The sequence below is a fragment of the Watersipora subatra genome, chromosome 1 (genome assembly GCF_963576615.1).
Source record: "Watersipora subatra chromosome 1, tzWatSuba1.1, whole genome shotgun sequence".
NCBI lineage: Eukaryota > Metazoa > Bryozoa > Gymnolaemata > Cheilostomatida > Watersiporidae > Watersipora > Watersipora subatra.
Window position 1 is genome coordinate 17,442,123 of NC_088708.1, and position 18,926 is coordinate 17,461,048.

General features: G+C 36.5%; 1 protein-coding gene across 3 annotated transcripts; it reads right to left on the reverse strand.

Moving 5' to 3' along the window:
• Positions 1–60: 60 nt before the first annotated feature.
• LOC137392454 (uncharacterized) lies at positions 61–18,865 on the reverse strand. 3 transcript variants are annotated; one of them, XM_068079010.1, is made up of 16 exons: positions 18,727–18,865; positions 14,977–15,190; positions 14,423–14,555; positions 14,197–14,299; positions 12,342–12,473; positions 11,938–12,112; positions 11,132–11,289; positions 10,768–10,916; positions 10,555–10,645; positions 10,331–10,412; positions 10,108–10,225; positions 9,874–10,013; positions 8,244–8,447; positions 7,858–8,016; positions 644–739; positions 61–464 (listed from the first exon to the last, which is right to left on the reverse strand). In XM_068079010.1, the coding sequence occupies exons 1-16, from the start codon at positions 18,780–18,782 to the stop codon at positions 402–404; spliced, it is 2,073 nt and encodes a 690-aa protein (XP_067935111.1). In that variant the 5' UTR covers positions 18,783–18,865; the 3' UTR covers positions 61–401. The 3 variants fall into 3 exon arrangements, with proteins under 3 accessions (XP_067935111.1, XP_067935110.1, XP_067935112.1); XM_068079009.1 differs by having other exon boundaries at positions 10,768–10,919; XM_068079011.1 differs by lacking the exons at positions 61–464; positions 644–739 and having other exon boundaries at positions 7,941–8,076; positions 10,768–10,919.
• Between the last annotated feature and the right edge of the window lie 61 nt (positions 18,866–18,926).

Sequence of the window (18,926 nt, forward strand, 5' to 3'; positions counted from 1 at the left end):
TAATGCTCTATCATCATCATAGGTAAAATGACCTGCAATCTGTAACACACATCCCTAAAATCAATAGCAATTACCTTATATTTGACATTTTATATAAAAATATTCTTGTAGTAGCAGGAGATGACTAGTCTACATTCATATGCAATGATTTTAACAAGATAAGGTTTCAATGCTGTACAGGATTACATGATATGTACAATATACTTGCAGAAATATGTTAGCCAGTCATGGTGGATTTCAAGCAGTATCTGAAAGGTATTTATAAAAGCCCCACACTGTTAGCATCATATTCTGTATTAAAACAGTTGGTAAACCCGCTGCCTGCCGGAATAATGTCTATCAAAACAAAAACTATTATTGCGCAAGCTTTAAGCTCTTGATCATGACAGCACTGCATATCCTTACAATAGCTTCTTTTTGAGAATCTCGTAGACCATGCGCTTCCGAAAGTATGGCATGTGAGCCTACAAAGAAGAGCGTGCATTACAAATGTGACATGCAATTAAACAGTCCAAAAAGGATATTGATAGGAGCAAAGCATAAATACCACGCAATAGGAGCCATCTCTGCTTATGCATTGCTTATAATTGGCTTACATTCATAATAGGCAAAATTATTTTAACATGATAAAACACTAAAATACCTGAGAAAATGTAAATCTGGCGTTTCTGCTCAGGTATTCCGCATATTTACAAGTGAACACGCCACAATCGCTTCCATTCATTTGCTGCGGAATATCCTGCAACAAAACCATTAACTTGATTTGTTATATAGTAAATCTCTAAAGCTACTTCTAGATTATGTGATAATTTCCGATCATAGCATTCGAGTCTAAACAATGGTATTTGCAATGACTGATCTTAACAAACTCAAAACTCACACTGTATATACATGCATGTATAAAAAATATGCACATATATCTATATATATGAATGTTAAAGCTTGTCATCTGTCATTCAGTGTCTGTCCAGTTATAGCGGCTAAAATCTAGGATTGAGAAAGGTGCTTCGTACTGGATTTGAACTCAAAATGATTGCAACCACAAGTTTATAATCAAGCGCCCCGAACCACAAGGCTACACCATTCTAACCATTCCCATCGTTTTCACCATGTACTGTATACCCTTTTCGCAGCTGCACAAGTGAAATTATTAATTAATACAGTGTGCAATCGGTTACGATGACCCTGTTGTAGCATTTTTTTCGCCTTACTCTATATTGAAACACGATGCCTTTTTGTGTTCGCCATACTAGGACGAATTTGTTTTCCGCCATGCGATATCAACAAAAAATTTCACTCAAAATAAAAATTTGGCAGTCGTACCGATGTCTGATTATGACGAAATAACAACATCGATGTGCTATTTGCCAAAATTTCTCCCACAACCTCTAAAGAGATATACAGTGCACCCTCATAATACGATTACCCTGATATACGATTGTTTTCACTTTAAAAAGTGGAGTATGATTTTTTTCACCTCACCATACAAATCTTAATTCACCAAATAAACTCAACAAAATTTTCGCCCGAGTTCCAATTTGGCAATCGGGGTGTTTATCATGTACGTCAAAATAAAAAAGGCACCGAATGCTGTTCGCCAAAAATAATTTCACAACATCTGAAGGAGACACGATGACCGATTTTTCTCAGTTCAGCAATTTTCGTGTTTAAAAACAGTAATATTTTCCCTTTAAAACCAAAAACAAAGTTGGAGTTGCAATCCCTTTACACAGGTCAGACAACTTTTCTTAACCTGCTAACAAAAATCCACTTTATTACGAAAACAGCATCGTTTGAGCTTTCTTGCCGAATCGGGCTGAAAGTTGAAACAGGTCCGCGAAAAGTTATAGTGAAAGTGAAAACATAATGGTAAGCGATAAAATTGTGTGATAAAAATGAGTTGAAATTCAGTAAAATAGATAAAAATACATACCGTAAGTCCTCATGCACAAGCCGCGCGGCTTGTCGTTGGGCGCGGCTTCTGGTTCAAGGTAATAGACCGCGGCTAAAGCCATTTTTTAAAAACTTACGTGGGGCTCAGGGCGGCTTCTCGATAAATGCGGTCTCTGCTCAACTTCCGCGTAGAATCGCATTCATGATACACTTTTATGTACGGGGGTTTTGGCGACCTACTCATTTATGTTCAAGGTCATGTTTATGGAATACTTTAAACTAAAGAAGACTGCTTCTCAACTGCGAAATGACCAGACTGTTTTTCGAAAATTTATTTAATTTATATTTCATCATATTATCACCGGTATGTTTTTTTCTTCTAATTTTCATTAAAATTTGGGATTTTTCTTTCAGCCGAACGACAGACAGAGGCAAACCGAATGAACTAACCTCACAATCTTATTCAAATTATCAGTGAAGATTTTATTTAGTTTGAATTCATGACATTAAATTTCTTGGGTGTTTTTTTTGTATTTTTTTAAACGAATTTAAATTCCAAACGAAACATCTATCTATGAAGATGACGAGGTATGTTTAACTCACCAAAGTCATAGGTTATTAACACCTTTTCATTCGTGACGGCATCTTTCCATAAAAGATGACGCCCTCTAACAGCGCAATAAAAATCTAGCTGAGACATAGCAAGTAAGTTCTTGATGCAAGGGTTCAGGAATTTTAATTCGAACTTGGAAGTAAAAGAATATTATTTTCGCATGTTCTGATGTAGCCTGTTTTCTCATTCAAGAGGACGGGGGTATAGCGAAACCCGTCTCAACTCTCGCTCCCAAAGGGGTCCAGGACGACAAAACCTCAGCCTTTAGTCGCGGTCTGTGGGCATATTCAGCTTGTTGGTAAGGGCGGCTAGATACCACAGACGGCTTGTTCGAGGATTATTATTTTTTCTTTCGTGAGTCATCTGTTTTTGAACACAAGACGCGCGGCTTGAGCATGAGGACTTACGGTACTAAAACTTAGCTTATTGCAGATCATAACCACTAAATACACTAAAGTTACTGTAGGTAACTATAGTTACTAAGATTAACATACTATTTTGCTACTAATTTTAAAAATGTACAGCACTTAAATACAATTTTGACGATTTTTACCAGGGGATGTTTGCCCTATATAATTATGTACTATGATTTCTATACCCCTACAGACGATTTTTCACCATACGATGCCAACCCTGGAATGGATCAAAATCGTATCCTAAAGGTGCACTGTACATTGTTCGCTATCTTAGTTCAGAGTTATTCGTTATAAGTTATAGCAAAAACGAATTCGAAAACAGATAAGTGATACAATTTTAGTGGAAAGTTGACATTTAGTTTAGTAAAATACATACTAAAACTTGGCTTTAGGTATGTGCTTAGTAAGCTAAATTGAGGTTCAAGCTCAAGTGAAGTTCAATGTTCATGTTATACGACTGTATTGAAAATAAGTACTCCATACGGTACTTACTACACGTAGCACATTGTAATGTTACATTTTCTTGCAGATCGTAAGCACTAAATACAGTCAAACATGGATAACTCGAACTTCACGGGACCGAGCAAAAGTGTTCGAATTATCAGAGCGTTCAAGTTATCAGAGCACTGTCACAAGTCCAGTATTTACTTATTTATTAGTAGATCCATGTACATATACAAACTATAATATAAATCAAAAGCACAAATGGCTTGTTTCAAATTAAATGCATCTAATGTAAAGTTTAAAACGTTTTTATCAAAAAGTATAGAGATTTTTCTATCACTTGAGATTGGTTTGTTGTTTGAGGTGATGTTATTGCCAGGACGTTTTTTAGATTGACATTGGCAAAACTTGATCATTGTTGAAATGCTCAAAGGAAAAGACATCTTTTTCTTTTGAGCGTTTTACCCACGATCAATTTTGCCGTTTTTTCTTGAAGTTTATGCAAAGATTACCTTACTTTACCTGGGATTCGTTAAGGGCAACACTCCGAGACAGTTCAATTAAAAGTTTTACGAGGTTTTACGGTACATTGTATATCACTCACGCTTTTTGAATGGATACTTATTGAATGTACACACGTATTCTGTGTTTAGGTCAAACGATGAATAGTTTTTTGTAGCTCAGGCAACGTATACGTTTAATTACAACATTTTTTAAGACGTTTTAAACATTCAACATTCCGACGTTGATTCAACACGGAATCAACGTCGGAAAACTATTCATCACGGGCTAGCCGAGTCACGCACTCAAGGATTTTCACCACGCACATACAAAACAACATGCGATTTTCGTTTTGTATGTGCGTGGCGAAAATCCTTGCGCGCATGACCCGGCTAGCCCGTGCTATTCATCGTATAGCAGTATAAATCAAATTTCACCAAACCTTTAGAAAAGTCGTTTACAAAAATATTTTGCCGATGGTGGTAATAACGATGCTTATAAATTACGAAAAGATGAGGTTTACCTCTATGGCTTTGAATAAAGTGATTTTCTAAAGCGATAACAACCGTTTCGGTAGCCGTTGGGCAAAAAAACAGTTCGAATTAACAGTGTTGAGTTCGAGTTATCTATAGCAATTTATCATTACGTGGGAACGGACCAAAGAAACCATTCGAATTAATCATGTGTTCGAGCTATCCGTGGGCGAGTTATCCATGTTTGACTGTATATGTATATATGTATATTCATATATATATATATCTATATATATATGTACCATAGATGTCGTAATGCTGTATTCACAGTCTCTTGCATGAAAGTGCTCAACAGTAAAATAGAGCGATGTAAAAGTAAAAAATATTAGAAACCATTAACTACTAAAAACTTAATAAAAACTTAATAACTATCGGACACTATCAGTAACTATCGGACACTATCAGTAATGAAATTGTTTTAAACTTGACTGGAACTTTTATTTCACGTAATTTCATACATATAGGAAGTTATCTCGCTTGCCGGCTCTGAGCTGCACCGATAAGGCTTGAATAGAGAAAACAGTACTGTCCGTAGCATGAGTGACACGCTTCCTAACTCCGGTTTGGTTGAGCACTCTGTGAGAGGTGCGACACTATCAGCCTGAATAAAAGGCCTACCATTTTTGTGATTTGAGCACTTTAGTGTCACATATTGACTTTTTTCAAATCTGTGAGACAACTTAGTTGTTTCATGAGAAAACTCTTATTGGCAATAGAAGTTATCTCCCTTGCCAGCTCTGAGCTGCACTGACGAGGCTTTGATAGCCGAAACAGTACTGTCTGCAGCACGAGGATATACCCTAGGACACTTATATTTCACTAGTATTTAGTTTCGTGAGTAGCATACAGAGTAAAATTTCGCTGTTACTTAATTTCGTAGCTCTGATGAGTGCGAAAATATGGTGATGTGCAAATAAATGCAGTGGAACAAACATAATTAGATTCTTTAGGTCTAGTTCACTGGTAAGGAGAAAATTTTCTATTTGGGATTAGTTTGTATCTGTGAACCACAGGTAGAAATGTGGAGGCGAGATCGATAATGCAATTTGATCGCTACCATTTGTTTCTTGGACTATCAATGACGTTTAGGTCCCTGCCGCCGTGACCGATATGGTACCAATATTAGATCTCAAGTATTTATAGCACGCTGTGGCCATGGCTCAGTTTATTCATTTATTCAGTTTATTCAAATTCATCCCTACAATAATTATTATTCAATTTTATGACTTCTTACCAGACTGTTGTTCTCATCAGTTACAAATTCAGTGACGAATATCATCATCTTCCTCATTTGTCTTGGCTTTTCCAAAAAACTTATCTTATATGCTTTGCCATGCTGCTCAGCCGGTGTATTAGCTATAATGAGTTTAGCAGAAATTGCCCAATGAGCCCAACCACACACGAAAATTACCCGCATTTCTAATATGACGATTTTATTGTGGATATCAATGAACAAAGCTATATAATTTCGCGTTTTCGCTCATTTGTTAGGATTGTTTAGTTTCGCGCATACATAAAATTTTCGTGAGAGGATGACTCCGCGAAAACGCGAAAGTTAGATGACACGAATACATAAGTGTCCTAGGGTATATACATGCATGCTGAATACCCGTTGTTGCTCGAGTAATAAAGAAGTTTTTGCACATAACATCAATTTTATTTAACACATACAACATCAAGTAGGTGTTAAATAAATTATGAAGCTGTTTATTTATAGATTTGAATAATTGTAGACATATGTCATTACCACACCACCCAAGAGGTGAATGATTGCAGGTTCTTTTCTTTGGAGGCATTACATTATGTGTAACTTTTCAGAATACACATATTTAACAGATTAATTTAAAATAAAAACTCTAACAGAATATGGAAGTATTTTGTAATTGAAATTTTATTATACCTACATGTATATACACACATATATATATATATAGGTTAACTAGCTGTGCTACCTGGCGTTGTCTGAGTAATAAAAAAGTCTTCGGACAGAAAATTGATTTGCATTTAACATATAACAACATTTGCCATTCTAACTGTCAAACTACAGATGAGAGAAGTATTTTGTGTAGTTGAAATACAGAGAGAAAATAAAAACAACTGTAAAGGCTTCCAAACTTTGTCAAACAACTGTAATTTTCAAACTTCATACCACGAGGAAAAAGCTTTGAGCAAGACAACTAAATTAAAAATAAATAAAACAAATGTAAAGGTTATCAAACAACTGTAAATTTAAAATTTCATAACATGAAAGAAGTGTTTCGTTGAAATAAATTAGAAGGGAAATTAAAAATGTAAAGGCGTTTAAATGTGAAATCATAAGCAAGTAATGGCTGAATATAGTATATTTGGCTACAATTACAATCCAAAATTATTCAATATAAGAATTATAGGATTTCAGTTCGTTTCAGTGTTGGCATGCAAAAATTGACATGTAGGCTAATATCATAGGCTATAGGTACTAATCATCATCATTAAAAATAGTGCCAAAGTAGTACTATGTTAACCTTAGTAACTATAAGTACCTACAATGATTTCAGTGAATTTAGTGGTTATGGTCTGCGTGCCCAAGATAATATAACATTACAACGCACTACGTGAGGAGTTTTTACCTTCAAGACAAACATAACATAAACGCTGAATCTAACTTGAATGAATTTAGTTTGCTAAACACATACTTGAAAGAAGTTTTAGTATGTATTTTAGTAAACCTTAAACTTTTAACATTAGTTTTATCACTGCGAGATGTTTTTATTTCAACGGATACCGGATATACCGTTTAACGGATACAGGTAACTCGCCATGGCAAGTTCAGCGACGTATATCTTTTATTAACATATATAATCAGTTCATAATTCGAAAAATTTTAAGTTCGAGATTAATTATCGTGGGGCCGAATAAATTAGCCCTAATGAAAAAAGACGAATAGGCATCGCGTTGTATATACTTAGGCTACAAAATAGTTCTGAACAGAAGCATCGTAAATCGTCGATGCTGAAGGCTAAAATAATTAGCACGCGCATTGTGTATATGTTATATTAAAACATCTTCGACCACTATGGCTTTCTATCTCAGTGGTAGAGCGTCTGGATTACTAAGTCGTCATGAAATCGATGTGAGTTCAAATCCATCGTGATGCGTGATTTTAATATCAAGAATTTAAGGATCTATAGCCGGAATGCGTACCAACACACAGACATACAGACATACAGACATACAGACATACAGACATACTTTGAGAAATATATATAGATGAATAATATGAGCCTAGCTTTCAGCTACTGCCAGTTTCAAGGATGCAGTCTTACTTCTTATGCTATAAATGTACGTGTCTATAAGTACGTGTACAAGCAGTCTGATAAAAGGAATATGTAGATATAAATATATACATTTTAGCAGCTGTTGGGGTCAGCTAAACGATGTTGTGAACATCAGCAAAGAATGTGCGTATATTACTCACCCTAACAGATTCAAGCACCCAATTGGAAGTATCAAATTTTTCCTTTTTCTTGTCTATCCTCTCGTCTTGCAAATAACGACGAAGCGCATCCAGACACGACTGATTCTTGCCTCCCATGGAATCAAAATACTGTATGCTCTTGTCTTTTAAGTTTATGCACTGTTTAACCAAAATGAGCTGTCATGCAATGTTTTACACTGTAACGCCACAATGTCATTACTAAAATAAATGAAAAAATGCATATGACAACACCTATTGACAAGTGTCATCAGTAATGGTCTACTTCAGCCATTCAAATCTAAGCTCACTACCAATAGTGGCATGAAAATGACAGAAATTGTGCAAATTGTTTTACAGAAAATTCATTCAAGTAATTGGGAACTTACAGCCAAACACCAGTGCATTCCTAAATGAACAGGTATTAATATTAGATCTTTGCTGAATATGTCAACCTTCTTAGTCCAGCGAGCCACCCCTTTGTGCCCGTCCTTCATTATTTTAGGGTAGAAGAAAGTGTTGAACACGTAAACTGATGGATAATTGTCCTTCCCACCTCTGTCTTGAATTAAATTGAAGTAGAAGTTGACAACCTACAAGCATAGTATATCAAAAGCCTTACCAAGCGATGCAATCTCTTAATAAAATACAATCACCATATTTCAGACCATTGGAAATGGCGATCTTCTTGTAGCTCGATAGACTGTACTTGGGTGTTGAAAAAAATTAGTCTTGGCAAGAGTTATGGGAGTATACATAGGCCATCAGCTAACTTGTTGAGGGTGCAGACATACAGACAGACTTACCATAAACCTTTCCATACGAATTTTTCAATATACAACAGATGAAACTTCTCGTAGCATTAGTTTCATAGGTAAAGGCAAAAAGGCTGGTGGAAATAAAAAGTTGAAAGTACAAAAAATATACATTAGGTTACTTTTATATTATATTATAAGTTATATTCTAGTGAGTAAAAGTTTACATTGCGCATTTTTGTCCCTGACTATACCTTTGAACATACACATTTTTGTCCCTGACTATACCTTTGAACATACACATTTCTGTCCCTGACTATACCTTTGAACATTGCGCATTTCTGTCCCTGACTATACCTTTGAACATACACATTTCTGTCCCTGACTATACCTTTGAACATACGCATTTCTGTCCCTGACTATACCTTTGAACATACACATTTTTGTCCCTGACTATACCTTTGAACATACGCATTTCTGTCCCTGACTATACCTTTGAACATACGCATTTTTGTCCCTGACTATACCTTTGAACATTGCGCATTTCTGTCTCTGACTATACCTTTGAACATACGCATTTCTGTCCCTGAACTATACCTTTGAACATACGCATTTCTGTCCCTGACTATACCTTTGAACATACGTATTGCCAAGCTTACGCTTGCATTCACAGTGTCTCTAGGGCAAATTTTTTAGCTATAGAATAAATTACTCGTAATACAACACGTTCTTATACAAATATTTGATTCAACATCATGTTTCATCATACAAAGCAAGTATTAGAACAGATTAACTTCACATGTCTAGGATTGACATATTAGCCAGGTTGACATTACCTAGAATTAGATGATTGTATGCAAAAGACACTTAAGCATAAGTATCTGTTAACAAATTTTTCCATACCAACTTATTTTAATAGCATCTAGATTGTTGTATATAGGGTTCTGATTATAAAAACAAAGGAAGACAATTCTACGGAGCGTAATAGACAAGAAATGTGAGTGCGCAGGAATTTCACAGAGGGATGATCAAAAGCAGCAACTGCTATTCAGTCCTACACAAACGAGACAAGCAGATAAAAAAACTCAAAAAAGTACATACACAGATCCTGATAATGGACAACACTGCCTTACATGAATGAGAAAACTGAACAAAATTGATTTTTAGGAAAAATGTAAGGAATGCCAGTCAAAAGAAACATATACACCTTGTAAATGCGGTCAAACACCAAAGAAATGCAGTTCTATAAAACTGTTACTCTGACCTCATCATTAAGCCAGTTGGAAGATGCGAGAGTTGCCATGTCACTCCTGGTTATCCTAATCCTGAATGCATCGGATAAAATATTATTTGGCCCTCGCTGCCAAGCCTCTGCTATTGTTATCTCAGCTTCATCGGTGAGCTCTAGAAGACACGAGTGACAAAAGCAGATGAAGAAATGAGATGAGACGATTCGATGTCGAGGCAAACTGCTGTTGTTCGACTAAACAGTAATTACCTGGAAATTCATCGTAGGGCTCTTCCTCAGGTGTCGGCAAATCATCAAGTATAATTTTTGCACTTAGCTTTAGCCTCTGCTTCACCATCTCCTCCAGATGATTGTCCTCCTGCGCCCTCTGGTTAAGAATGCGCACAGACTCTCTTACTCGAATGCCAACCCATTAAAATATACAAAATGGTAAGAAAATGCACAGGAAATAAGATAAACATCAGATACAAACCAAGTTCTCCCACTCGGTTAGTTTCAATTCTTCAGCCTTCAGAGCCCTCTGTTCTGCCAGCCTGTTTAGGCTCCTCTCTTTCCTGTAAACAAGCAACGGAGTTGTAGCTTCCTATATTATATGACACATATAATTATGAGCGAAACAATCTCACGCAACATTGTAGATTTGCAAAAAGACGAATCGGGAATAATGGCACAACAATAAGGAAGTCGAGAGCTCACAAGTCTTGCATTTTCTGGACAAGTTTATCGCAACGAACGGTCATGGCTGACGGTTGTAAAGGCGGCCCATTCACTGTAAGTGGTCTTCTAGCTAGAAATAAGCATAAAATATCCTTAGAAAAAACAAATTGCGGTTTGCTTACCTGAAAAGACAAAAAGACTTTTAGAATTACTTGACACTGATTGCTTAAAGGTCAATAGAAATTTATTTACCTTTAGGTTTTCGGGAGTGCAGAGGGGTCGATTGTGGCTGTTTAAACCTGTCAGAAGGAGGAAGCTCTAACGAGTCATCGTGAACGGGAGAGATCTGAGAAATCTTTGTGGTAGGTTTATCTGTTGAACCTTCTTCTCGTAACAAGCCACTGCTAAAAGCCATGCATATCTTGTATTACAGGTTCATTATAAAGCAACGATAGATAAATAGAAACAATGCTGCCATCATATAATGCCATATTTTTTCACCTGATGGCAATTCAGCAGCAATATCTACCACGAAATATAGGCAGTGCAATTAGACAACTTTAACTTCTGCATATGAATATGGGCCTTGATAGTAGGAGGGTGAACTAACACATACAAAGGTGGAATATTCACTGCACTGGGATTAGTTGAAAGCTTGGACATGGAGATATGCTCTGTATTGAATACTGGCTGTGGCTGAGAAGAACTGTCAACTCGTAGAGCATATTGCTTGAGCAGTACCTTGTATCTCTCCTTCTCTTCCAAATCAAACACCTACAAAATATGTCAGTTTACTTACTGACAGCCACAGAGCCTCATGCTCACTGATTTACATCGTGGTGTGCTGTCTGATGAGCAGGCTCAACCTCTTCAATGCTTTAAGAAAACACGCCCTGATTTTAACTATCACTAGCCATTTAACAGCTTCTACCGACCACCCGACTACTACCGACCACTCGACTACTACCGACCACCTGACTATTACCGACCACCGGACTATCACCGACCACCCGACTACTACCGACCACCCGACTACTACCGACCACCCGACTATTACCGACCTCCCGACTACTACCGACCACCCGACTATTACCGACCACCCGACTATTACCGACCACCCGACTACTACCGACCACCCGACTACTACTGACCACCCGACTACTACCGACCACCCGACTACTACCAACCACCCGACTATTACCGACCACCCAACAACTACCAACCACTCTACTATTACCGACCACCACCAACCACCTGACTATCTATCGCTGTTAACAGTTGCTCAAGAGATATGAACTATTTAACATAACACAACCTAGTTGTCAACTTTCTGTGTTCAGAGATCGAGCTAGCAACAACATTGTCACAAATAAGAATCACATCAATAACTATTTGAAAGTTTTTAAACCAGCTTTAACGCACCGTAGATGATTTTTTAGTGCTTGACCTTCGATTAATAGTTGTAATGAGAGGGGGAGAGCCTGTTCCACTGAAGGATCTATCATAGACTGTGGACTTGGAAGTAGCCTGCCGATGTTTAACTGCATCCTTGATGTAGCTTCTCTGCATCGATCCATTCATCTCTTCAGTTGATCCACTGATGAGCACAGAAGATTATTAACAGCAGATAGATTCTTGATGCTTATTACAAAAATTTATTGACCAATAAAACTTATAATTCTTTTTTCAACTTTTGACCTTTAGTGACCTTTTTAGAGGCCACTAGTATGAGGTAAGAACCATCCACACAATATGCTAGTACTGGCACAATGTGGTGGCAATACATGCAACTACTAGGTGCATCGTTAATGCGGCCATGCAATTACCTGGGGTCATGGCCGTAGCCTGAGATAGTATGGTGTTTATAACCCTCTGCGACGTTATCATTAGGTTGTGAAAAGCTGTACATACTGCTTGTGGAAGGTACCATGCCATGTGATGAAGAAATTTGTGCTTGTCTAAAAGTAAATCAAGAGCAGGCGAATTATACAGTAAAAATTAAAAGGTTTATTTCAAATAGATTTTGATCACAGCCGCTTAAAAGATGATAACATGCGATTAAATTGCATTTAATTAATAAAGAGCATTTAATAGCTGAGAATAGATAAAGAAACATTCGATTAATCTGCATTAAATAACATTCAAATTATTTTTCACAATGAAACATTAAACTCTAGCTTTGAATAAAATTAGTTTCTTATCCAAAAAAAAATCATCCATAACACTATGCATCCAACTAGCCATACTATGGAATAATTGTGCACATCATACTTATTACACCTGCCAATATTTAATGGTGATTGGTTAAAATACCTATGCTTCAGCTAGCACGCTTCAACTAATTTACTAAACGAGCAATTTTACTGAAATTAAAATATGTGCCCAGACTTCCCCAAAATGCTATAAATATACAAATGTATATATATAACATAAACTTAATTAGACTTATAGCACACAGAGATATATAGAAACCTTCATTTAAAAGTTAAAATGGTGTTTCTGCGCAAAAACTTTTGTGATTACCTGTACAATGCCAAGCATTCAGCTAGTTGTACATAATGTTATTACACATGACGATCTCTCACAGCCCGTATGACTATCAGCAGCCATAAAAGATGAAAACTTGGAACAATCGAAAAAGTTCTGTTGCCTTAATTTCTATTATGTTGTCTTAATCTCTATTCTTTGGTATTAATCTCTATTCTGTGATATTAATCTCTATCCTGTTGTCTTAATCTCTACCTTGCTGTGTTAATCTCCATCCTTCAGTATTAATCTCTATCCTCAGTATCCTGTTGTCCTAATCTCTATCCTGTTGTTTTAATCTCTACCCTGTTGTGTTAATCTCTATCCTGCTGTCTTAATCTCTATCCTTTGGTATTAATCTCTATCCTGTTGTCTTAATCTTTATTCTGTTGTCTTAATCTTGATCCTAGTGTCTTAATCTCTATTATGTCATCTTAATCTCTTTCCTGCTATCCTAAACTTCATTCTGTCATCAACCTTACTTTTCTGTTGTAATTTCAATTTTGTTGTCACAATCTTCAGTTAATTTTAGCCATTAATTTTTTATTACTTCTAAGAGGACTCTCCATGAATGCATGCACTGCATAAAATTCTAGTTGAGGTTTCCTTGCTACTTGATTGCATTAGCTACTATAGCATAGTTTACTATGCACTTGACATGTAGGTATTAATATTCAAAGCTGCAAATCAGAGCGTAAGTAACTTAGTTAAAATCATAGACTTATTAACTATACAGTCTAGTATAGTTAATAGGTCTATGGTTAAAACCATGACAAAAATTAAAAACTGATTATAAAAACAGATTGTTATAGATCTCTCTTCCAACTGCAATAATTGATTTAAATCGTAATAATTTAGTATGTAATTACAGTTAGATTTATAGAAATAGTTCTTTAGAGTCGTACTACACAAAACAATGTGATCAATAACAAATATATATTCCTAAAGTCTATGTGCATGCCTCTCATGATTATGATAACCACCAATAGTTAGTTAGCCAGAAGAACACGCAAAAGTGAGAATATCCTGGAAATTCTTTCATTACTTTCGCTTACTTACGTGCCAGTGCTCTGTGGATAACTCTTACTTACGTGCCAGTGCTCTGTGGATAACGCTTACTTACGTGCCAGTGCTCTGTGGATAACTCTTACTTACGTGCCAGTGCTCTGTGGATAACTCTTGCTTTCGAACTTTGATCTTGTTGAAGTTCGGCCAGCAGAATTGTCTAAATACTGTTCATCTCCGTTTGTATAAAGACCTGGAAAGACAACAGTTTTGATAGGATTTCTAAGATGTTCATCTTTGTCATCTTCAACGACGGACACAAATTACAAAATAGAACAAGTGCAGTAAGTCTTTGAAAACATTTTAAGAACGTTACCTCCAGCCAATGCTGCTCGCTGACTAGAACCAGAATCCAGCATGTGTTGGGAAGGATAGCCGGCTTTTGGCTTGCCATTTCCATTGTTCTCGTGCCTTGGCATGAACTTATCTTTGCTTGCCTCTTCCAAATACTACAAATGGAACACTAACAAATTACAGTAATTCAAAAATTTCTTACTGAATGGACTTAGTAAAACATAACTTATGCATTTTAACATATAAAATTAATGTTATAAGAATTTCTAATAGCGCAATAATATTTGTCTTGAAGTAAGCCCGATGCAAAATTTGTATGAATGATAAAAAGTTATCAATGCATGTAATAGTAAAATGAATGAAAGTAAACAATAGTCAATCAAATTAAAGCAAATGCAGATGTGACAACTAGGCAATGCTCCGTATGCTAACTATTCGCTAACAGGAAACATTGTTTATATACGAACTTATTGTTTCTGTAAATGAATCTACTGTAGAAACATTTTAATTTTTAAAGCAACAAATACTAGCACTGGAAGTTGAACAATTGAAATAAGTAGTTAGGAGTAGAGGTACCTGTCCGCCATGTGCTATAGCATCAGCGGCACTATTGCTTTCCGCAGCCGCACCAAATAAATGCGTATTTGTACGGTGGGTTCTCTTAAACCAGTCGCCTATCCTCTTAAAGAAATTACCAAATATCAAAGGTACAGAAGAATCTGCTCGGGTTCTTTTGGCGGGTTTGACCTCAATTATTTCACAATCTGAGTCATCATCATCATCGATTAACCTGTAACAATGGCATTTTGTAGATAAATATTGTTAACAAGTTAAAATTGCCATAACTATGATGAAATAATTGTAAGTAGACAGTCAGCAGAGTAGCAGCAACTAGCATAGCACCTACACGCTGTATAAAGCTTTTGTAACAGCCTGCTAAACTTGGGCTGCGCAAGAATTAGTATGTAGCCATGTACAGGCCATAGTATAAACCGATGGTGTAGTGGTTTCGCAGCCGGCCAGGAACAAAAAGATTTCGAACAATTATACTTCTGGATGATAGCGGTTAGCAGTACTACTTTTACAAAGGATGACAATTCCAAAATTAGTGATATATATATATTGAGAAACTTGTAATATTCTGAAGAAATGTTCTAAAATTGACAGCCTTTACCACCTTGCGTAATAAATTGGATTATGCCAAATAGGAAAACGATAGAACTAAAACTTAAAAATTCAAAATGGCAACAATTAGTGACTGAAGTGAAATAACTATTAAAGAACTATGAATTTGAGCTAACAATAGCTGAAAAAAAAGAAAAAAAGCAGAGGCTTAGTAGGCTTAGGGGCTTGATACATATCACTTGACATTTAATGACAGGTTGACTAGTAGGCTTAGGGGCTTGATACATATCACTTGACATTTAATGTCAGGTTGACTAGTAGGCTTAGGGGCTTGATACATATCACTTGACATTTAATGACAGGTTGACTAGTAGGCTTAGGGGCTTGATACATATCACTTGACATTTAATGTCAGGTTGACTAGTAGGCTTAGGGGCTTGATACATATCACTTGACATTTAATGACAGGTTGACTAGTAGGCTTAGGGGCTTGATACATATCACTTGACATTTAATGTCAGGTTGACTAGTAGGCTTAGGGGCTTGATACATATCACTTGACATTTAATGTCAGGTTGACTAGTAGGCTTAGGGGCTTGATACATATCACTTGACATTTAATGACAGGTTGACTAGTAGGCTTAGGGGCTTGATACATATCACTTGACATTTAATGTCAGGTTGACTAGTAGGCTTAGGGGCTTGATACATATCACTTGACATTTAATGTCAGGTTGACTAGTAGGCTTAGGGGCTTGATACATATCACTTGACATTTAATGTCAGGTTGACTACCTTCACTTATAACCTAAACATCTCATAAAAACTATGCGCCTGAAAAGACATTTTTGGCAGTTCACAAATGGATCAGAGAGTCCGCAGTTACAGCTACTTCAAAGACACTGGCTGCCACAGCAATTCCTCAAAACGCTTCTTTCACGACCTCTCAACCGGCATACAGACATGTTATTAATTAGCCAAAATGCAAAGACTTCCGCAATTCTTACAAATGAATGTTATTCATGATTTTGTTACCACAACAAGGTTTACTATGGGCTGTCCTAAGAATGATGTCATTCTTGGCATACCTTTCCAAACCAAAAATGAATAAAACATTGAATTCGCTGTCTGGCTAGGCATGATATTACACTGTATACGGTTAGCCGCTATACAGACACTAACCCAAAAATAGCTGAATCTGAGAAGGATCGACTCCACTGCATTAAGAAAAGTATGAACCAAAGCACACATCGAGATAAATTCAGAAAAAACCACATGCATTTTTATATCAAGCAAACCTTTTTGAGTCTGTAAATATATTAATGTGATGGTATGATCCAAGGCCGACGTAACTTACACAGTTGAAGGCTCACAAATACAAAGTCGGTGCAACAAGTTATGATAACAAGAGGGTGATCATACAGAGACCATTACAATAACTATGAATGTACAGATTCTCAACTCACCAATCACATCGGAAACGGAAGCGGAACTCGACAAAAACTGAATACAAGCCAATGTCAGCAACAATGTATAATAATGCAGCCTAGTGAAAGAGCTAATAAAGCACTCAAACCCTCAGTTACTCTGAATGCCCTTTGCGTAAGAACAGTGCTGATGGTAAACATATGAAACAACTGTGAGCATTGGTATACTCTGTACATATGCATGTTACACGATACAAGTGAGAATGTTCCATTTGATCAACTTTGCCATTTTGCTGATCTTATGTAACGGCATTGAACAGCGTCTCTGTAGATGGAATTGTATTATTTTTACCAAATTACAATGAATATATATTAAGAGGTAACAATATTTTAGCAGTTTTTCTTTGTTTTATATTTCATAATCTACTGAAACTCGAATGGATTGTACAAACAATCCTCCTGGTGGTTTCAGCAGGTTGGATTGTGGGAAACGTTGGGACCAGCGTGCTCGGTTGATTTCACCAGAGCACAAGTGAGTCGAGTTCAAGAATGTATCATAGATACGCCAAAAGTAAGAGTTGTCTCCACCCTACTCCAATAAGTTTTCTGCATTGGTGGCAGCGGTGGGATTATAGCGAAGCAATTCTCACAAACTCTTTAAATTTAAACATGGTGCGCATGAGTAGATGTAATGCCGGCCCACATGGTTTAGACACTAGTATGATGGAAACAGCACGGCACTGTAAAGGTTGCTTGCAGCCTATTCCTGCTCCTTCATTTGAGGGGACAAGCCATTTAGAAGTTTTTGTCCTATTTTGAGGCAGTGGTAAAACATAATCTGTGGGATGAATAAGTAGGCTGCGACTACCAATGACATTGAAAGTTCCAACCACCAAATGAGTCGGCGGTGATACCTATGAACAAGTTTGTCGCAAGCTTAGGGGACAATATGGGCTCAGTAAAAAAACAGCGAGTGCCATATCGAAATCAATTAAGCTAAAACTGAAGGATAACATATACCATTATGCTGCAAAGGTGCTGAAGCCAATTCAAAAAGCTTTTTTCGAACTAGATAGCAAACAACATGAAGCTAGCAGCGACCATTTCGAAAACATCAATCGGACAATCTCAAATTAATAGGGACTTAGGGACAAGTTTTGAGAAACCATGAGGTGAGCTGTACAGGACATGACTTAAAACTTGGAATATTTTGACATGATGGGTGGTCCTGTCGATTAGTTTAGTTTTTGTGTGTGCTACTCATCGGATAGGTGAGATATTTGGATGCATACTTTTGTTTTTGTTCATAACTACATTGACATTTGTTGTTTTTGTATGTGTGTAGCCTACGGCTCGGTCTCGACGATATCCCACTAAAGGACACCTGTGATTTACACCAATGAAAATACAATGTCAAAGTACAATCATACACCATGACCGTACATGAATTTAGTGAGTGAACACAATAATGTAAATATGGTCAACCATATAAATGTTCTATTAAAGGTGTGAATAAGGAAATGAAATAAATTTTACCTTTCCCATCTTCTACATTGAATATACTATCTCTATTACTAGCTGTAAGAGAAATAAAGATTTCTCTATTGACATGGTATGTACTCCACATACTTTAAAACAAGATATGCTCGTAACGTGTTTACAATTGAAATACAATACAACTAACAAAGTACATGTAAATCGTTTAAAACAACTGAGAATGTTCTTACGGATGTTGTAATAAAATAGCAATAATAGTACAACAAAGATAACTCACTCAGCAAATCGACGCTTTGTAGCATGTCCTGTGCCGAGCACACTTTTATCAGGCATTGAGAGTCGATAAATTAAAAATCTGTTTCTATTTCAAGGTTGTGTTAACATGGCATTGCGGTAGACGTGCAACAAATTTCAAGGCTATAAAATAAAGATAGCAAAGAAACGTATCTTTCAGCGCCAAAGAAATTAGTTTTCCGG